General features: G+C 44.0%; 1 protein-coding gene across 1 annotated transcript in view; it reads left to right on the top strand.

The window, feature by feature from the left end:
* The window catches only part of FBXL20 (F-box and leucine rich repeat protein 20), a 103,053-nt gene that overhangs the window by 54,107 nt on the left and 26,358 nt on the right, over positions 1-22,588 (top strand). Inside the window, exons 3-6 of the mRNA XM_056863125.1 lie at positions 14,626-14,680; positions 17,585-17,659; positions 19,357-19,451; positions 22,502-22,570. Of these exons, the coding sequence (XP_056719103.1) occupies positions 14,626-14,680; positions 17,585-17,659; positions 19,357-19,451; positions 22,502-22,570 (294 nt within the window). The remainder of the gene's footprint in view (positions 1-14,625; positions 14,681-17,584; positions 17,660-19,356; positions 19,452-22,501; positions 22,571-22,588) is intronic.

Raw genomic sequence — 22,588 nt, 5'->3', positions numbered from 1 at the left:
TGGTTAAGCATTATCTGTGTGGCAGTGGACCATGGTTAAGGCAGTTCAACTCTAATCTGTCTTCTTGCAAAGTTTTATATAAGGACAGAGCTTTACAATTGCCACAATCTGTCCCTCTTTAGAATCTTGAAGAATAAAAAAGAAAGTCTGCTGTCATCTACCATCAATTGATAGAGGAGGAGGAAGAGACCAAAATCAATTGAAAGGGTGCACTTTTACCTCCTTCTCCCTCCTCGGTGGAGCGTCCCAACTGGCAAAGCTGTTAATTTGATTGGGACTTGGGAATTGATGTTGAAAGCTGTTAATTTGATTGGGACTTGGGAATCGATGTTGAAAGAGACTGTTGAAAGAAGGAGGGAAACATGGGAGAGATCAGCATCCATCAGCCCCTTCCTTCCTTTTTAAAGAGAATGATTGAGCAGTTTTGTTATATGGAGAAAATGAACTCCAGTACAGTAGCTCTGTATGCAAACCTGCCCACCATGTTTACCAAATGTTTAAAAGTAACAGATTGTGCCAAGACAATTCAGAATTTATGCTCAGGATCAAAAAAGTTTATGAAGATCTACTAAATCGGTAAGGCACAGACCTTAACAATCTCTGGAAACACTGGGTTGGATCCAGAAATCCGTCAGCATGAGGCACTGACACAGATCTGTGTTGTGTCTCCCCCCCAGCACTTCTTTCAACCCCTGGAAAATTATTTAAAGGTCCCAAAGGTACTAACAGCTGTATGAGTGCATAGGGGGTGCAGTGAGGAAGGAGAGAACGGAACCTTGGACACTTACAGAGAAGGTTTCTTCGGCTCTGAGGTAGATGGGCATCTTGAAAGCTTGGGTGATTCTCGTCCTTTGCTAGGGGAGACAGGAACTAAATGACTGAACTTCCTGTCTCCTGACACGAATCTCCTGTAGCTTCCAGTTTAACTATAGACGAGCTAACAAGAGACAGGATAACAAATATAACTCTAATAACCTTACATAAGTGAACTGTTATAACTGGCATAAAGGTGCCGAAACCGTTAAGTAAGCAGAGCAGGCAGAGTAGAACAATACATTTAGCACAGACAGAACAGAGGAAGAATGGCCAGATGCAATTTTTTGTGTGTGCAAAGAAATGAAGTTCTGCTGTGAACCTAGATTCACTTCGTGGTACTGGAGGAGGATGTTTTGATCGTTGGGTGGGCAAGATGCCCATCTACCTCAGAGCAGAAGAAACCTTCTTGGTAAGTGTTCACGGTTCCGTTCCCGCTCTGAGGAGAGGGCATCTTGAAAGCTCAGGATGTGTAAGAGTCATGTAAGACGGGTGGGAATTAGTTGTCATTGTCCATCACTACCTGCTCCAGGACCCGTCTTCCGAACTTGTCCTCTGCCGAAGTGTAGGAGTTTATTCAGTAATGTCTGATAAAGGCAGATATGGAAGACCAGGTGGCGGCCTTACAGATCTCCTCGGGAGACACTTGGCTGTTGAAGGCCACTGAAGTGGCTGCGCTATGGGTAGAGTGGGCTGTAATGCCAGCTGGAATGGGCAAACCACTAGCTCGGTATGCTTCTATGATGCATTGACGAATGGTGGCACTGACCATCTGTCGGGACATTTTGCGACCTTTACTGGGAGCAAAGATGGTTATGAATAAGGATTCCATTTGCCTGATGAGAGCCGTGCCTTTGTCTTCCCCGTAGGAGCTCTTTTGAATTGTAAAGAGCTTAAATTACCATTCACTCCCCTTTCATTCCTCACTCACACAGAATGGTGGAGGCCAGCGTGGTCGGTCGGTCTCTGCCCTCCCTCTCACTGAATTTGCCAGATTGCTCCTTGGTGGTGCAATCGCCGGTAAACCTGGCCCTCCCCGGGGAAGGGGGGAGTCCCTTGGGGGGTTTTCTCCCGGCCCTGATTCTCAGGATCCCAGTGGGAGGGTGTAAATACGGGAGCACTATTGAAGTGCCCCTTCTGGCTCGCCAATCTCCACGTGACTCCGTCTGTTCCAAATTCTTGAGTAACCAGGGCCAGGTGTTTTGCACAACATCTACCCAGTCTGCAACATCGGTACCAGCCTCCTCCCCCGAGAAATTAACATTACCCAATGGCCCAAAGTCCCTGCCATACACCACATGGAAAGGGCTGAATACGGTAGACTGGTGAGAGGCATTATTGTAGGCATATTCAGCGAACGGGAGGAGGTCTACCCAATTATCCTGGTTATAATTAACATAACAGCGTAAATAACATTCTAGGACCGAGTTGACACGTTCAGTTTGTCCATCCGTTTGGGGGTGATAGGCACTGGACACCCCCTGTTCCACCCCCACTAGTTTCAAGAATGCCTTCCAAAACTTGGCTATAAATTGACTCCTGCGGTCCGTAATTATTTTGCACAGGAAAGAATGCAGTCTAAAAATATGAGAAATAAACAGACGAGCCAATTTTTGAGCTGTGGGGAGGCCAGTGCAAGGGACCAGGTGGATTTGATTAGAGAAAAGGTCTGTCACCACCCAAAGTACAGTTGTGCCTTGGCTGAGCGGAAGGTCTGTAATAAAGTCCATGGCTATTACCTCCCAAGGAGCCGAAGGGGTTTCCAGTGGCTTCAGCAATCCAGGTGGTTCCCCCCCCCCCACCCGTTTGGCTAAGGCACACTTGGGACAACTACGAATGAAAACATCCAAATCTTGGCGCATTCTAGGCCATCAAAATTGTCTGCGCAAAAGATGAAAGGATTTAACAAAACCAAAACGTCCAGCCACCCTAGAGCCATGGCATCGATCCAGCACCTCCCTTCGTAGTGCGGCAGGAATATACAGTTACTTTAGACCCATAAAGCCAACTTCCGTCCCGGGAAAGCAATTTGCCAGGCAGAGAACCTGTGGCTTCCTCTGCCTGACAAGACTTAATTAATTCAGTTTTAAAGGAGTCAGGGAGTCCTTCCAAAGAGTTGGACTCCACCTGGTGAGAATGGGTGAGAACCACAAGTCCCAGAGTAGTTCCCCTCTGTTCAGAAGTAAACAAGTAGTCAGTGGGGCGATCCAGTTTACTCTGGTACTGAGGAAGCCTGGAGAGTGCATCTGCCAACTGATTCTTGTTGCCGGGGACATGTTTCAAAACAAAACGAAATTTGGAAAAGAATTCAGTTCAGCTCATCTGTTTGGCATTGAGCTTGTGATTTCCTTTTAAGGCCTCTAGATTTTTGTGATCAGTCCACACTTCGAAAGGAGTGTCAGTCCCCTCCAAGAAGTACCTCCAAACTGTCAGGGCATATTTAATTGCGGCAGCCTCCTTTCCCCAAATGGGCCAGTTGAGTTTGATGGAAACTAGGTTTTTATCCAAAAACTCCCGTAGCACAACTTTTTCTTTAGGGCTCATGGGATACACCTTCCCATTTGGCAAACTAGTTTCGTCCACCAGTTCAATGGCACAGTCCGTTTTCCGGGGTGGGGGGGAGACATCACAGTCCTTTCCATCAAACACATCGGCAAATTTACTGTACTCCCGGGGCAAACTTGGTGAGGACGAATTCTGATCTAGGGAAGCCATCGCCTCGCACAACCGTACGACCACTTCCTTGCGGTGGCGGTCACTTTGCGGCTGGACAAAAATCACTCTCCTTGTTGTCCAGTCTATGGTGGGATTATGACTTTGAAGCCAATTCACACCGAGTACCACTGGGTATTGAATGTCTGGAACTTTGGTAAGTGGATTTGTTCCCAGTGGTGGCCAATCCCTAAGGCAACGCGGCGCGTACGGCTGCGCACGGGCTCTCCCTTTATTTTGCTTCCATCCATTTGGGTAAAATGGACAGGTTGCGGCAAGTCTACAGAACCCCCAGACATTTAAAAGTGGTTTCGTTAATCAAGGTGTGGGCACAGCCTGAGTGTATCAGAGCCACCACAGAAATCTGGGGTCCCCCCTTGGGGTTTTGCAAAGTCACATTTAATAGCAGAGTATCGGCTGCTCCGCTTACCATCTCTGGAGCTCCCTGTTGCAAATTCAATTGAGGTCTGCTGCGGAGCCCCTCTCATACAGACCTGGGTTGTTTTTTGGCGACTGCTAATCTTCTTCATCCCCGTCGGAGGCGGAAGAGCTGTCATGGTCCGAAATCATCTCTTTTGTAATCCGGTATTCCGGGGTGGTGATCCCTGGCCCCGATGCTTTAAGATTGAGTGCAGAGGTGCCTTTCTTCGCGCCGGGCCCCACACTCTTCCTGCTGTCCTTGGCCACTCCCCGGGTCACTTCCTCTCTTGTGGGTCGCAGCGTCGCGGATGGATTCTCTGTACGGGAGGGACAGTTGACTGCAAAGTGCCCCATCCCGCCGCAGGCCAGGCAGGCACTGGACCGCAGCCGCCGAGCTCTTTCTGAAGCCGGCTTCTTCATAGAGCGGTAGGTTTTTCTGGGCGCCCGCTCCTGCCGAGGTGCCGTTTCCCACATGGTACGTTGCTTGGACAGAGTTAACAACTTGTCAACCTCTACCGCCAGCTGGATCCATCCCTCCAGATCTGGGGGGTCGCCTTGCATAAACGCCCAACGCAGGATCTCCAGACTGAGACCCTCGCGGAAATATTGTACGAGCGTAGCCTCACTCCAGTCCACCACTTTACTGGCGAGTAACTGAAACTCACTCGCATACTGCACTACCGACCTGGACCCCTGCCGGAGTTGCAGGAGAGCAGTTTTCGCCCGTTCGCTCTGGTGTGGATCCTCAAATCTCCATCGGAGCGTGTGCATAAAGTCATTTAAGGGACGTATTTCAACGATTCAAATGAATGTCTTACCAAGGATGCTCTTCTTATTCCAAAATTTGCCAATAATATCACACACTAAATATTTTGATACTTGGAGGAAAGACATTTCAAACTTCATCTGGCAAGGGAAAAAACCAAGGACTGCTTATAAATATTTGGTGGATCTAAAAACTAGAGGAGGTTTAGCACTGCCTAATTTTCAACTCTACGCTGAAGCGGTAGCTTTAGTATGGCTAAAAGACTGGATGAATTTGTCAAATATACGTTTGCTAGACTTGGAAGGTTATAATAACTTAAGTGGATGGCATGGCTATTTGTGGTATGATAAAATTAAGTTACAAGCAACATTTCGTAATCATATAATCAGGTCCTCTTTATTTCGTATCTGGATGAGATATAAACACATCTTGGAACCAGAAACACCGATGTGGATATCGCCTCAAGAAATGCTAACATTGCGCCCACTTAGACCAGACACATTTATTACTTATCAAGATTTAATTAATTGGGACGGAAAGAAATGCTCACTAAAAGACTTTAAACTTCTTAAGGATGATTTACAATGGCTCCAATACTACCAAATTAAATCAGTTTTTGTACAAGATGCTAAAAAAGGTTTTTCTAAAGAAAAATCTTCTTTTCAAAGGATTTTACTAGATAATAACACAAAACTGATTTCTAAAATGTATAATCTCCTTTTAACAATATATTGTGAGCAGGATACGATTAAACCAACTATGATCGATTGGGCTCAAAATGTGGGACATGATATTGCTTTAAATAAATGGGAACGACTATGGTCCAAAGATTTAAAAGGAATAAAAGCACAGTCAGTGCGAGAAAACATTTATAAAATGATGTATAGATGGTATTTAACACCTAAGAAAATTGCAAAGATTTATAAAACAATGTCCCCTATCTGTTGGAAATGTAACAAAGAAATTGGTTCCTTTTATCACATGTGGTGGACCTGTGACAAAGCTAAAGACTTTTGGGACATGATCTATAATGAATTGAGACTAATACTACAAAAGAATATACCCAAAACACCAGAAATGATGTTATTGAGTATGATTCCAGACGACTTATCAACACAAAGAACCTTTTTGATTTATGCCACAACAGCTGCGAGACTGCTTTATGCAGCGAAATGGAAAGGGTTAGAAATTCCTGAGAAAAAAGACTGGATTGTTAAAATGTTTGAAGTGGCAGAAATGGCAAAACTCACAGCTATTCTAAATGAAGAAAATGACGTTCGGTTTCTGGGGGAATGGGGGGCGTGGATGTATTATTGTGAATATGAGTTAAAATTGGGAAGAATGGAAGAATATTTTCTAATCTGATCCAGAGGATTATTTTTGGTCTTTTTTATAATGAATAAGCATAATTATATTTACTAACAGATTATGGTTTTTTTTTTTATATATGGTATTGATAGTTTATTAAGATTAGATTAACTACGACGGGATGAACTTTTTATTAAGAGGAAGATAGAGGTGAAGGGGAAGTCAAAAATTTTCCATTTCTTTTTTTTCCTCTTTATTATATGTTATGGAATTATAACAACTTTAGGTTAGAATTGAAACTTTATATTGTCATAGATGTTGTTTAATGCAATGGAAAATTTCTAGTATAAAACCCAATAAAATTTATATAAAAAAAAAAAGTCATTTAAGGTTAGTAGTGCCCAGGACTTCAGGTCACAAAGTTGGACCATCCAGCTGGCAGCCTCTCCTTCCAACAATGAACCCACATAGCGTACGCGGCTCTCCTCAGAGGGAAGCGTACCCTCCTGCTCCCTCATGAAACCATCCACTTGGATTAAAAATAGGGCAGCTTTTCCCCAGAGCCGTTGAATGTTGCCCTCAAGTCCCATTGGAACGCTGGCGGCAGTGGGGATAGAGGCGGCGTAAACGGTAGTGGAGGTGGCTCTTGCGGCGGCAGCTGAGGTGGCGCTGGCAGCACCATCAGGCCTCGGGACGTCGTCTGGGGGGCACACCCGCCGCTGCTGCTCCAACTCTTGCCACAACCCCTCAACCACAGCCCGCAAGCCCACCACCTGCTCCACAAGGTCCTGGTTTTGTTGCTGGAGACGGGAGTAGTCCTCATCCCCTTCACGCCAGAGCGGCATTTGGCGCACTCCGGTGCCCCAGTATGGGGTTTCCCCTTGGCCTCTAGAGCTCCCCATCTGGGGTTCGAGGTGAGAGTCTGAGAAGGGGAAGGTTCCCCAGTCCCCTTCCAGCAGTACCGACCCCGCTCGAGGCCGACGTCGGGTGGTCACTTGCGGAGGTTTCCATGGTTTGGGAGACCCAAGGGGGATCCGCAGGCGGACGTCTGGCTGACCCGGTAGCGGCTTCTCAAGGAGCTTCCGCGGACCCGTCTCTACCCAGTCAGGATTCTCTCCGCTTGTCTTCGGTCGAACCGGCACGGTTCCGTCAGTACGAAGCTCTTCCTTGTCCTGTTTCTGAGGCTCTGTCTCGTCACTCATGGTGGCAGAGTAGAAGAAGCCCCTCCACTGGGTAACTTGAAAAAGATTGCCTGCTTAATGTCAAGATCAGGTGTCCGCCTCCAGCTCTTTGCAAAGGACTCACTCAGACAGGTGTGGTCTGAAGTAAAAACGCTTTATTCAAAGACTAGCAGGCATAGACTGAAGACATGACTGCTTATAGGCGTAGCAAAGCAGGCAATACTTTTCAAGGAAAATTACTTGACTTAATACACTTCTTCTGGGATACCGGCCCGGCGTTGCCAGGCAACCTGAAGATAAGGATTCTCACGGCTGAAGACTCAACACACCCCAGGTGCTTGTCCCGGCTAAACCGAAAGCACAAACACTGTAGAACTCCCTGGGAAGCGAGAACAGGCCAAGGCCCTGACAGAATGGAGCCATGTTTACTCACCGAGAGGGTCCTTTCTGCTCTGAGGAAGGAAGGCATCTTGCCCACCCAAAGGTGTGCTGCAGATTCCACCAGGGCGGGCCTTGCTACTGTAGCAAGGAATGTTCCAGTTCTTCCTCGACTTACCCATGTATCAGTCTGGCTCTCAGCCAACAGTAATAGAAGACTTCTTCTACCCTTGCTTCTCACTTGATTACCTTGACATGTTACCTGCTGTGATCTTACTCACAGTTCAGTTTAAAGTTTTTTCTGTAATCTGTTATTCTATTATTATAGGTGTTACTCTTGTCTCTGTTAGCTCATTAGTAGAAAACTGGGAACTTCAGGCTATTCCTGCCAGGGAGACAGGAAGTAGTCCTTTAGTCCTTCCTCCCCTAGCAATGAACGAGAGTAACCCAAGTTACAAGATGCCATTCTTCCTCAGAGCGGAAAGGACCCTCTCGGTGAGTAAACATGGCTCCGTTTTGCTTGGCATTTATATTTGAGCTTCATGCAGATATGCCTGGATGCCCCGGCCAAGCAAACAGCAGTAGTAGAAGACGAAGAGTTTTTATATGCTGACTTTCTGTACCACTTAAGGAAGAATCAAACCAGATTACAATCACCTTCCCTTCCCCTCCCCACAACAGACACCCTGTGAGGTAGGTGGAGCTGAGAGAGTGTGACTAGCCCGTCACACAACTTGCTTCATGTGGAGGAATGGGGAAACAAACGTGGTTCTCCAGATCAGAGTCCACCACTCGTAAGCACTACACCACGCTAGTGTAGAACAAAGACAGATACTGGCAGTTTGTGAATTTGTGTGTGGAGGGGCAGTTGCAATGACTGTGTTTTTGATGTTTCTGCGATTATTTTGATTTCTGTTTTATAGTTGGGAAGATCATTGGAGATGTTTAACATAACTAGAAATAAGTTACTTCTTGTAACTGCTAATATTAGTGTTTGTGTGTATATTGAGAGGTAGGGAAAGAGTTTGCTTATTAAATAGCATGCTTAGGCAATTAAAGAGAGTCTAGTGGTAGAAAAAACCTGTGCTAAATGGTAAATGTAAGATTTAATACCTTCAGTGAATTCATTACAAAAGTGCTCAGAGGCTCAAAAAGGTTGGAGACCCCTGTTCTTGAGGGTGGGAAAGCCATGTATTGGCAACTTGATCAAGGGATGAGTTCTTTTGGAGGTGGGTTATGACTGGTGGCTGGCTATTAGTTTGTTAGGTTAATAGCCCAAAATGTTTCACTCATGTTTCATAACCTACAGTTAGCAGATGGTTTCCAAATAGGTGGGGAATCTCTGTGCTTGAATGATTCATACATGATAGCTTGGAAAAGGTGATGACCCCACAGCTGAAGGAAATGGGCAGAAGTAAATTATGTGAGCGAGACAGAAAGCTATGATTTAGCAGAAGGGGTGAAGCACTTTGAGGTATAGGGTATTTCTAATTCAGCAAATTAGTTATGGAAAATATTTGGGGCCTATTTTTGCTGCATTGTATTAGGAGGACAACAACCATCACCAAACAGGCATTTAAATTGTTTTGTTTAACTAATCAACAAACACAAATTAAATAATTATTTCTACCAGGTCAACATGAGAAGTTTAAAATGCCAGGTAATGCAGCTAACTCTTTAGTCTTCATTGTCTTGAAAATAGAGATAAGTATTCCTGCTTTTTCAGCTCCTAAATAGTTTTCCAGTTCCAAATAAATTAGTCCAAAGGAATAAACATTCATTCTATACCTGTAGAAGAAACTGCTGCTGCTAAAGCTTGGATTATTCAGTAGTCTCTGAGTAATCCAAGTGTGTAAGCAATCAGTTCCCCAAGTTCACTGGTGTAACTTTCTTTATAGCTTCATTGGCAAATGTATTTTTGAACGGTTCTGCCCTTACCTCTGAAGTTTATTATAGAGGGATGATTACTAGAGGCTAATATCGTGGACAGCTAAACTGCTAACAGTTTAAGGACCCTGGTACCAAATATTAACAAGAAAATGGTTTTGCAGTATATAATTATAAATTATAATCCTCACTCAATAATGATATCTTTGAGCAAACCTTGTTACAATAATATACATTTTTACAAAAAAAAATGTTTTTTTAATTATTTAAAATACCCTTATTTTTATCAAATCTTGCTTGTTTGCCTCTTTGTCTCCATTTATGCTTTAGTTGTATATTTGTAAATTAAGTAAATACTACAAAATTGCCATAAAGTCTCCAGGCTGCTCTCATCCAAGGTACTCTAAACTTGATAACCTGGTCCCTTGGAACTTGTCATCACTCAGGAAAGTGGGAACATATCTATATATCTAATAGCAACATGTGGCCCCCTTCTGCAGATACCTAAATCAAGATCGGGGTCACACCGACACTAAACAGATGTTTCTGCAAACTTGGGAGGCTCCCAAGGTTTGCAGAAAAATCTGAAATATTAAAAACAACATTGGGTGGTAATTCCACCCAGACTTTTTTTTAAGTGCTGCCTGTGCATGAACAGACAAGGCACTTACTGGAAGAGCTGGTGGCAGCTGCTGCAGGGAGCCGTACTTTGCCCAGCCACGGCTGATGCCGGGAGCCACTCCAGTACCAGTGGCCCCTGACACTGGGAGGGCCTCTGGGGTCAGTTCCAGGCCTGGCAGCAACGAATGCCAGGCTCTAAGGTGGGTGGTGTGACCAGAGCCACCACAAGCTCGGCTATGGGGTGGGGAGATGGCCCCACATGTACGTATATAATTTCTGCATTATGGAAGCACCAATAAAATTGGTTGGGTTTGTAATTTGAATGTCTAGATTTATCTAGCTGACCTCTGACCCAATGTGTTTATAGGACATCTATCACATGTCATCAGAATATAGACGTTACCTAAATGAGTAATTGTGGTAGCAGCATACCATTAAAGATTATGTATAAATTGGGCTTAAAATTGCAGCACTGAAGTTGAGTGTGCTCAGCTGAAAACAGCATCAATATGCTTTTTATGTTTGAATGTTCCATAGTAGGCTTCAGCGTTTAATGGGAAATATTCCATGTTTCTAAAGCTGATGAAAAGAAAATATTCGTTCTAACCATTTTAAATGGTTATCTCACAGTTATAACAACCTCTTTTTTTCTTCCAAATCACCAGATTATATTTCATAATCTAATACATACAAATCCAGTCAATCTGTCAAGTGATTATAGGCCAGGCAGCTGTGTTTTTTTTAAAAAACCTTTCAAGAAATTGTCAACCTTTACGTAAATGCCATATTCAGCACTTGTTTTATATTGGTCCACTTGCCTTTTCCAGCAGACTTATTCTGTGTTTGGTACAGGAATAACCTTCTGTAAGTAGTCCTGAAAGAGTGTATCCCCATGCCACCATTGGAAGTCTCTCGTTGCCCTAAGATTGTACACTGTGTACTGTTCATCTGCAGGCACAGAAACATGAACATAGTGTTCTGTGGCTCCTTCAGTTCTCTGGATTGGGGCCACTGTGGAATTAAACCAAACTTGTTCAACAATTCTCTTGCTATGGCTATAGTGTGGTCCACTCATTCTGAAAGTGAGCTATTTCAGTAGAGTTGTTAAGCCCTGGAGGTCAGAAGGTTAATTAAACATGCAAGGGATTGAAATTGTATTAGTCTTATAAGCAGATATAGGCAAATCACTAACACGCTGGTAGCCTTTGTCTAATTGATTGAGATCATGAATGCATGTACACACACGCACACACACAGCATTAGAGGTGGGCTTTCTTTTAAATTTTCCACATGTCTCTCAGCAAGAAGTTTTGTTTTTTTTGCCATCAAGTCACAGCTAACTCATGGCAACCCCATAGGGTTTTCAAGGCAAGGAGGTGGTTTGCCATTGCTTGCCTCTGTGTCATGCCCCTGGTATTCCTTGGAGGTCTCCCATCCAAGTACTAGGCAGGGTCAGAGCTGAAAATGTATGACCAGCCCAAGGTCACCCAACAAGCTTCCATGGCACGAGTGGGGATTTGAACCTGGGTTTCCCAAGTCCTAGTCTGACACCTTAACCACAACACCACACTGGCACTCTCAGTAAGGTATAGGTGCGATGAATCACTTGTTCCTTTCACAAATAGCTCTCAGATATATTTTTGTAGATGAACGGTGCTGTAATGGGAGTTGGGAGGCTACGCATTTTGCACTTATGGCTACCATGGGTGATGGGTTGCATCCTTGGACTTTTAATCCTTCTCAGGGCTAGGAGAATACAAGATTATTTTAACTGTTTGTTCATGATGTTTCTTGCCCTTGGTCACAATAATGATGTTAAAACGGTATCTTGAAACAATCATTGAAAGCACAATCATCCCATCTCACTTTGGTCCAGATAACAACATGAGTGTAAGATGGTTGTACTTTGGCCTCTCTCCAGAGCAAGCAGGTCCATAAGGTGCAGCCATGGAGTGCATGTTCACATGATAAACTAGCCAAATTATGAATTGTTCCTCCTTCCCAAGAACTCTTTGGAAATGTCATTAACGGAGTGGGGGGGGGGGCAGGACAGAGTAATCTGTAACAGAATTCTCTGCACCTAATCAAACTACAATTCCCAGGATCCTTTCAGGGAAAGTCATGGCAGTTATCAGTAGAACTTCAGGTTATGTCTGTGCTTGCCTATGTTGTACTGGCTCAGGCAGTTCACAGTCTGTAAACTCAAGAGGGGTCTCCCAGCACAAGTTAGGAGGTCATGATGGGGTCATAAGGGAGGATCTACTCTCTTGTATGTATGTTCTGAATGTTAAGTGTGCAAAACACAGTAAAACTGATCTGACCCACATCTCATTGCTTCCAGTGTTCATGCCCAAGCTTTGGGAGTTTTGTGTAAAGTTCACTTTGCATAAATTTCATTGTGAAAAGCTGGTCCACTAGAGCATAGCATTGCTCCCCTTATTTCGTTATCTCCCCCTTACTCAGTATCACCTTCCCATTAACTAACCTTTTAATGATAGGAAGAATTCAGAATGTTGGAAAGGGACAACAGTCAAACATTTGTACAAAAGGACATACGTAAATTCACAGTGGGTTTGCAAGTAAGTGGGTACTGGTGGAGATTGTTTCTAGACCAGATTCTTAGAGTGGCTGTCTGTTTCCAATCTCTGGTTCAGGCTGACAAACAGAAGCAGTGTCATGACCTCCCTACTCCTCTGGGGCATGTAGCTGCCTTGTCTAGTCGGGCTACAGACAGTGCCTGCAGAATCTGTAAGCTGCTCTGACACGGCTAAGAGAGCATTCGCACTGAGCTTTTAGTAAGCTTTGAGTGCTGTTTTTAGTCATGGAAATGGCCTATTCTTGGAAGGTTTGCTGGGTACCTTAACCAAACAACTTCTTGGAAGAGGCAGTGCTAGTTAATCCTGTCGTGCCCATCCATGATTATGACCATGCACTCAGATTTATGCCTGGATTACTCATGTTGTCTATTTTACTTGTTGTTGGAGCTTCTGAGCATTTGAGGAGAAAATAAGGGGAAATTCCAGGAACCGTTATATTCAAAAAGGAATTTTGGATTGTAAAAGTAATCAGCAAACTAGTTGCATTCTGTAGTGGCGATATGGCAAGCTGAGGACAGAAAACTGAGGGCAGGATTGTGCATGCTCCAGTTTTGTACAAGCACAGGAAAAAAAACTACAGAATTGTGATACAGTACTAGATGCAGTCTCGTCAGATCTCAGAAGCTAAGCAGGGTCTGCCCTGGTTAGTATTTGGATGGGAGACCACCAAGGAAGTCCAGGGTTGCTGTGCAGAGGAAGGCACTGGCAAACCACCTCTGTTCGTCTCTTGCCATGAAAACCCCCCAAAAAGGGGTCGCCATAAGTTGGCTGCGACTTGAAGGCACTTTACACTCACAAGTCAGCTTCCTGTTTCTGCTTTCATTAAAAAAAAAAAAGTACCCCAGCCTTTGTGGCTGTGCAGATAAGGCTGGAAGTTATGACCTTTGCTTACTGAAATCTCAGAAGCCAAAGAGAGATTAATAATAATAGTTCTAGTGGCTGAGGGCAGGATTTCAGTGCTTTACACAGCTCCTTGCCACTCTTCAAGACTAGCAAAACCAGAATAAATTATGCTGAAGGGTTAAAAAAAATCCTGTGGAATAAATTATGTTAAATAAGCAAATTTGTATTGCTAACCTGGTTATATAGTTTAGATATGGCACAAAACTTAAATTACCTTGACACAGAATTCATTTTCAGTACCAAGTTCATGCAACCTTGATTTAATGTTTATTGTAACATAAACATTAATAAGCAACAGACTGCTTCATCAGATATATGCAGTGAGAAGGTGTTGAACACCCATGCACATGAAGGGCTGGTTTTATCTTCTCTTGTACTTACAGGTATGTAACATACCTGCATCTAAGGCATACCTTGTGCTGTACATCCACCTTCTATCCCAGCAACAGTCTTTTCATCTGACACCAACAGCCCTAGTACAAATTAAGTGCAGGAGTTGGGAAAGCAGTCCCTGTGCTTGTAGATCTGAAAAAGATCTGCATAAACCTAGCTGAAAGATGTATTGCATTCTACTGGGTAGGATGTGTAGATTCTATCCTTGTATGTCCCCCACAGAATAAAAATAGCAATGTTTCCAAAAAAAATGTTGCAACAGTTGGAAGATGGTTCTACAATAACTCATCATATGTTAATATGACTAATATCTGAAGTTATGTGGTTTGTTGTTCCAGTAATCAATATTTGTTATAGATCTTATAAATTAACATTTGACTGGTCAGTTCACTGTGTTGTTTTTTACTAGTCAAGTGGCCAGCACTGTTCTATTCTGAATGTTTCAGGGTTGAGTCCTAGCAATGGACAAACAACACCAGACTAAACTCTTTTGAGCTACAGTTTAAGTTGAGCCCCGATGCAAACAACACCAGACTAAACTCTTTTGAGCTACAGTTTAAGTTGAGCCCCGATGCAAACAATTTTGGGAGCAAATGGTGTGAAAGTTCCCGCACTTAGTTATTTATATCTGTTTGTTTGTTAACAGAATATTCTCGTTCCTGGATGTGGTCACCCTATGCCGTTGTGCTCAGGTCTCCAGGGTAAGAATGATTGCATACCAGTACTGGTGAGGTTTTAACTGCTTGTCTCTTGGACACCTCCAGTTGGCCAGCATGTTTCAAAATCAGGGAGATGTCAATATGAAGTGAATTTTATATGCAATAGAATTTTTGTTGGTTCTTGTCTCACACAGACACACACATGTGGCAGTTCACTGGGTGTGTCTCTCAGGTTAATGATGGGTTGACAGTTGGTGTGCCTGTCTCTCTTGTTAGACTATGAGCACATGTCCCATATGACAAGAATCTTGGTGGGGTTGTGAGCTGTCTTTCTATACGTGCAGCGCTCAGAGGTCCTTTAGCTCAGTTCCAGGCTCCCTTGTAGTTCTCCAGAAGGACTCAGTAGCTTCCAGTGACATCTGTGAAAATCAGTATGGAGATGTGATTCAGAATACAGTTGAGATAGGAGCAAAACCTGCTCACTTTTTCTGACACTGGGTTAGCTGCAGGTCACTGCTCAGGAAATCAGTGGGAGCCATTTATTTTTGCAGAAGATCAGTGTAGCCTATCGTACTGTCAGCCATGTTGCTAAAATGTCCCTTATCCCTAAAGATCATGGGCAAATTATAACCTTTAAAAGATGACTTCTGTTGTTCTTCTAAATTAATTAGGGAATGACACTAAGTTAAAATACCGTTGTATCTATTTATTGTCTATATGCACACCATTCCAATCATTAAATGCTTGCTGAAAGAGAAACAATTTGCATCCTTTCTCAAAGATGCCTGGCTTTGGTGGAACTTATGAGAAAGGGAATTGTAACACTGGAGATCGGTAACTGAAGAATACTGCTGCGTGCCCTTATGGCTCAAACTTCACAAAAGGATGATGCACCTAAGTGGGTGTTCTTGCATGTTCATAGAGATCACAGCTTGTCTGTGTATCTGTCACAAAATATGTCATGCCTCAATATGAGGGAAGAGGAGGAAGAGGAAGCAAGGTTGTCACAATTTGTGATGAGTGTGGTGTGTATTGGTGAAGTGTGATGTCACACTTATTGTACATCTCCAATACAACATTGCCAGATGCTTAGAGGACCACTCATTGATTATGTATTCTACCCTACTTCTCATCCAGAAGTATCCACATAGCAGCATAAAAAGTTTGATGAAATGCATTTAATTTGTGGACACTTCCATCTCCTCTAACATACCTGCGTTCTGGGGTGGTATCTCACCCAAGTCTGGGTTCTCATTAAGCCTTTCTGGTTTTCCCCATCCTTTTTCATCAAGTCCTACTCCCCTGGCTGCCAACAGGTAGATGGTCACAGTTGCCAAGCTGTGTGCTCCTTACTCTCTTCCCCCAAGGGCTGCTGCCCTTATCCTGTCCCAAGGCAAAGATGGAGGAGCCTTGTCTCAGTTGAGGTGCTGAGTGTTGTCTGTTGTCTGTCCAGTTCTCTGGCTGTGTGTCTTTCATGTTAGGCCAGAAAATTCCTGACCTTGTGCGGTCTGAACTTTCTGTGACTATCCAGGAAAGAGATCTTGGCATTATGGCCAATCCCTGGCAATGAATTGGGCCAGGATTATTAGGGAAAGTATTGAAGATAAAAAAGACCAGTAGCATAATGACTTTTTATAAAGTTATGGGGTAGTCACATGTGGAATACCCATGTACAGTTGTACATAGTATTCCATATGTGGCTGCCCCATAGCTTTGTATTTGTCCCATGTCAAAAAAAGTTACCATCAAACTCAAAAGGGTAAAAAAAAAAAAAACCCAAAGTATTCAAGGACTTAAAAGTACCTTCCCTTTGAGGAACGCTAAAGTGTTTGTACCTTTTTTGTTTTGGGGGGGAAAGGCAGCTGAAATGGGGGCATGATAAGAGGTCTGTAAAATTATGAATGATGTCAAGAGAAGGGGATCAATATTTTTACTCTCTCATACTGTTAGATCTTGGGGTTCATCTGATTAAACTGATTGACAGTAAATTCAACACAGAGAAAAGAAAAAATATCATCTGATGTGGTCATGGCTGTTAGTTAGGTCAGTGGTTCCCAAACATTTCGGGCTACCGCCCCCTTGGTCCCACAAACTCAACCCAGCACCACCCACCCTATCTAACAACACAGTTGAAGGGGCCCACCTTTGGAACCCCCTGCTGTGCCCTTGCCTCTTAGTGCCCCCCTAGGTAATCCCACCGCCCCCCAGGGGGTGGTACTGCCCACTCTGGGAACCACTGGTTTAGATGAAGGATGAGTCTTAGCTAATGAAACCTCTGCACTCAAAGAAAAGAAGTCTTTTGGATGCAGGGATTAAATAGGGAACTGCCTATAGGTTTGTTGGAGGCATCACACTGGTCATTGTTGAAAACAGGGTGCACTTTACTAAATGGGCTATGGTCTAATCCACCCAAACTGCTCTTGTGTGTGTGTGTGTGTCCCTTGCTTGACTTTCATAAGGAAATTTGCCTCCCACTCCTTTCAAAAGAAAACCTGCTATCTGGGCCCAAGAGGGCATTGCTGCCTGAACTAAAGCAAATGTGTAGGCAATCTTGTTGGTCTGTGTAAAGAATGTTGTAGAGCCTTGGCATCTGTGTGTAAAGCATAGCTTTCCATGTTTGAGGAGTGCAGAAGTTCCACTGGGGCATATGCATGCCTGTACATAGGTTGTCTGCAGTTTCTTTTTAATTTATCTGAAGTCTAAAATAGTCAGTAGAATATTCAGTAATTGATTTAGTCAATTTCTCCGTAGTCTGATTGCCACCCAAAATCATTGATGCCTGACTGGGTCCTATTTTTCTGGGCTCTGCTGGCTGACATGGCAGAGTCACCCCATCAGAAACCAATAGAATGGATCAGAATCTGTCCAAAGATGCTATTTGCCTTTCATTCTCCCCCATATTTAACTAGTGATTTGACTTTCCTTCTCTCCACCCTTTCTCCACAGGCATGGAACGTCCTGGCCCTGGATGGTAGCAACTGGCAACGCATTGACCTGTTTGATTTCCAGAGAGACATAGAGGTATAATTAAGTGATGTGCAAAAACCATTTCTCTTGTTAAACCGTAATTATGGCACTGTGTAAAATTAATAATAACCTATATAACCTTTTGCAGCGCTCCCCAGAGACCAGAATAATTAATTTTTAGTTCCTAGCTACAGGGAGCCTTTACAGCTGTGGCAGCTGTGCAGATGCTAAACCTACATTAAATCATTCTATATGGAAGTGTGCGTGTTCATCCGTGTGCACAGGCATGGGCCTTAACATGACAACAGTTAATACTAGGGAGAGAACCTTTTATGCATGTTTGCATGAGTTGGACGGAATCTCCATTTAGTAGTCTCAGGTAATTAGTTAATTGAGCATAACCTTGCAAGAATACTGTGCCATTAAGACACCCTTTGCATTATCAATTATTTTGTTTATGATTATATTTTTACCACTGGGATGGAGTGGGGAGTGTCCTTTAGGCCAGGGGTAGGGAACCTTTTTTCCGCCAAGGGCCATTTGGATATTTATAACATCATTCACTGGCCATACAATATTATCAATTAAAAATTAGCCGACCAAGACCCAAGAAGGCAGCTGCCCCAAATGACCCCCCCTGGTGTGGGCAAAGAGGCAGGCTTCCAACCGGTGGCGCACTCGCCCACCTGGTGGCACAGGATGGTTTGTTGCACCAGCTGGGTGTAGCCGTCCAGCCACACGCCGGTCAGGGCCAGATTCTACAGCTGGCTCCTGCTTCCTCCGCCTCCAGGGATGAAATGACACACTGGCTAAGAACTCCCCCCCCCCACGCATTCTGGCCCTGCCCCCTTTAACTCCTCCATTTTCGCCACTTCCGCCCCCAGTCCTCTTGTAGTACAAAGGGAATACGTTTCTCCGCAGCACGGGGGGGAGGAAAGGGTTAACACAGTTTCTTGGGCGGTCCTAGCAGCTCCATAGCTAACGACTCTTCTGCAAGGGGGGAAAAAGGTTCCTTTTCTCGGCAAAACAAACTCACATCCTCCTTGAATAGAGGCTATTCCTGTCCGTGGGAGGGGGTGGATCACCAGCCTTAGATCCTCCTGAGCTAGATATCTGCCAGGACCCACGAAGGGCCAGACCAAATGATTTTGCGGGCCTTAAACGGCCCCCAGGCCTGACGTTCCCCACCCCTGCTTTAGGTGATCTACTTCAGGCACCAAAATATCTTGCACTCTTTCTGTTCACATAAACATTGCTGCGAAGCTGCCTGGCAATAAACTGTGACCTGTGCTAATTAGAATGCATGTCCTTGGTCATCCTGGCCAAAATCAGTTGATTTCCATGGCTTGGCGCTCACATCCACACTATCAAGCGTGACAATGTAACTTTTCATGTGTCCTTGCTGTGGGAACACTCAGGTGACCAGAGGTAAATCTTGACAGCACAGGGATTAGGTTAAGTGGTCTTACATCTACTTTTTTGTTGTGTCAGTTGCATGCCAGGTATTTTATAGACTACAAATGATGTGGAAGTTTAGATGGACACGTGAAAGGTGAAGGAGGACAGCAATATTTGGTGAAAAAGGGGAGGAAGAAGATAGGGGAGGAAAGATAGCGCGTGACACTTTTACCAAAGAAGTGAAATTTGAGGGGAGGGGATGGCTGCTTGGAGAGCTTAGCAAGGCATTGTGGGTTTCACTAATTATTTCAGAATATCGTATCAGTGGCTTCCTCTTTCTGATCTAATTATAGGGGCGCGTAGTAGAGAATATTTCTAAGAGATGTGGGGGTTTCTTGCGAAAGCTGAGCTTGCGTGGATGCCAAGGCGTAGGAGACAACGCATTAAGGTAAACAGCTCTAATTCCTTTCTGTTTGTTTTCCATAACAAAGATTTTATTTTCATATCCAGCAAAGCATGTTCACTTAAGGGTTGGTCGGAAACCCGAGTTCATACCTCAATTTAGGCATAGTTTGCAGAGTACAAGGAAGGCCACCAATGAAGCAAGGCTGCTCCTAAGCCACTCTCCCTTATATTGCCTCCATCCAAATGGTTCTTGTGAATGGCATTGTGACATACCATTGTAGCCGTGGCCTTCCTTGACAGCATTGTGCATAATTGGTTGGATCCATCAACCATTTTTGCTCAGTCTTGCCCCACCCTACTACAGCCCCCTTCTCATATGGCTTTTGCCTATGAAGGTTCAGTCATCTCATGCACCATTTTAGTGGTCAAAAGAGACCCCTTCCTCCCTTTGTTACCAGGAGAAAAGCTGGTTGGATCCAACCCAATTGCTGGACTCCAGCAATCACACCACTGCAGGTATGTAGATAAGCAGGTCATTCACTTTGAGCACATGGCAGACTTGCTCAGACTAAATCACTCTGTCTGCACCTTTGTGTTTTTGGGCAGAAAAGAGTCTACATCCTTTGCAGGTTTTCAGTGGAGCCACAAACTCCATTGGACTGAGATGAGCAAAGCATGTGTAAGCATTCTGGCCATCTGTCTCATTGACCTAACATCTGTCAATCCAGGGGGACCAGTAGAGAAACTTCCTTGCTCGATACCTGTTTGTTCCCTGCTATACCCCACCGGCCTCATTTGCATACCGTGTGCAAAGAATCCCGTGGTCCTGGGGAAATATTTTATTGGCCATACCGTTTTTTGGCAGGAAGTCTGATTGGGCCAAAAAGTTTGTTTTGCTGTTCAGTATAGCTCTGCCTCTGATGGCAGGTGGGGAAAGAGTATGAGGAACCTTTCCTTAAGGAGGTGAGAGTATTAACACTCCTCTTAACTACCTCAAGCCCCCTTTACTGGCTGGTGATTTTTTTCTAGGCCTCTGAGGGGGGAAAGGTCCCAGTGTACAGTTCTAAACTGAGCTTTTGAGGACGGCTTTTGTGCCAGAAGAGTAAACTGTTTCATCCTGACCTGTGTCCAGCTAGCCTCTCTAGGCCCAAGGATGTTTACATTTTCTCTGTTCTGTCAGGCAAGCTTTCCAGTCCAGTTCTCTAAGAGCACGACTGGCTGTCTCTCCCAGTGGTCACCTCTTCCCATTGAGTCAACACTGAGATTTCTATCATTCTGTGCCCACTGTATTGTGCAAAGGCATTTCCCTAGCTGGCTCTATTCCTTTCTGAGTTGTTGCTCATATTACTTATGAAGTTGGGAAGAATTGCCCTCAGGGCCACTGCAACAGGGAAAGAAACTTCCTAATCTGTAGCACCTGGCTCTCTAACGGTGAGTTCCTAGAGAGGGGCTTCAGTAATTTTCAGAAGTAGACATGCAACTTCAGCCTTCCCACAATTAATTTGGAGAGGATTTTATCTATCACAAATGAGTTTTGGGTGGGTGGGGGATACATAGAGGGCCAATTCAGACAGCATGACCAAACCAGATTCCAGAATCCCAAGTTGCCTCCTTCCTCTCTCTCTGGTGTGCACTCATCACTCTTCCACTTTCTGGATGGCAATAGCAGTGGTGTTTCTCCAAACCTATTTCCAGCTGAGGTTTGTACAGTTTCTACAGTACACAGGGTCCAATTTGGATGTCGTGGCGAACTGATTGCTACAAACCTGGAAGTAAGCAATCAACAATATCCTAATGGCCAAACCATGGTTTGACTCTGAACTGGACTGTTGTCTAAACTTAAATTGCAGCCTGTCATCTAGGCTTAGTTACCCAGTTGTAAATGGTGACTGGAAAAAAGCAATTTCGTGACATTCTTGTGAGGATGATGAAGAAAAGATTGCATAATGCTGAAATAAGAAATCTGCTTTTGTCACTTCAGATACTGGATATATGTGATCACTGATAATTTTAATAATATCTCATTATTGTAGTAATTGATGTTGTGAATTTGTTGTGAACTTACATGGGTACATTATTTGGGAACAGCAAAGATTCTCCCTCAAGGAAAAAGAGCTTAGTGTTGACAATATGGTGGTAATTGCAAAGGGGTAGCCGTGTTTGTCTGTCGTAGAAGATTAAATAAAAGTCCAGTGGTTCCTTAAAGACTAACAGCGTTATTTCAATTTGAGTGTTATGGCTTCCTCATAAGATTTATCATTACGATTTTCCTTCCTATACCTATGTGAAGAACTGAACGGTGTCTCATGAAAACTCATATTGAAATAAATGTTGTTGTCTTTAAGGTGCCACTGGACTTCTGTAAAAAGTTAAAGGTCCCCTGTGCAAGCACCGGATCATTCCTGACCCATGGGGTGATGTCACATCCCAACATTTACTAGGCAGACTTTGTTTATGGGGTGGTTTACCAGTACCTTCCCCAGTCATCTTCCCTTTACCCCCAGCAAGCTGGGTACTCAGTTTGTCACCTTTATTGGCATGATCATAGTAATAATAATAATAGTACATAAAACTCCATACTCACTGAAAAGAGTCTCACGTACAACAGTATAGCCAAAACTTAACCATCAATTTAAGGTGGGTACTCATTTTATCAACCTCAGAAGGATGGAACGCTGAGTCAACCTTGAACTGGCTACCTGAAACCGACATCTGTCGGGATCAAACTCCGGTCGTGAGCAGAGCATGGACTACTGTAGTACAGTGATGAAACAGTCTTGAATATTTCTATTCTATTTTTATCTTACCCTTTTCCCAAGGATATCAGGGCAGTGTGCATGGTGGTCTCTCCCCCCCCCCCCCCATTTTATCCTCACAGTAGCCCTGTGAGGTACGTTAGGCTGAGAGATAGTGACAGGTCTCAGGTCACCCGCTGAGCTTCGTTGCTGATCTGCTGTACTTAACAACAGGAGCTCAATGCGTGCGTTGCCCCCCCAGTGAGTGGAAGCGTTTTGAAAATCAGATGCCATGGATATAAAATGCATGTTATGTTAATAAGTGTGAAAAGCAGTGTATTTTCTCTCTGCTCTGAAGGACATTTGCACAGAACTGCAGAAATATTGAAGTGTTGAACCTAAATGGCTGCACCAAGATCACAGATGCGTAAGTGGCCGGGAATTT

The sequence above is a fragment of the Euleptes europaea genome, chromosome 18 (assembly GCF_029931775.1).
Source record: "Euleptes europaea isolate rEulEur1 chromosome 18, rEulEur1.hap1, whole genome shotgun sequence".
Taxonomy (NCBI): Eukaryota; Metazoa; Chordata; class Lepidosauria; order Squamata; family Sphaerodactylidae; genus Euleptes; species Euleptes europaea.
Note: the sequence above shows the minus strand (reverse complement) of the source record. Positions and strands in the feature narration are given on the sequence as shown.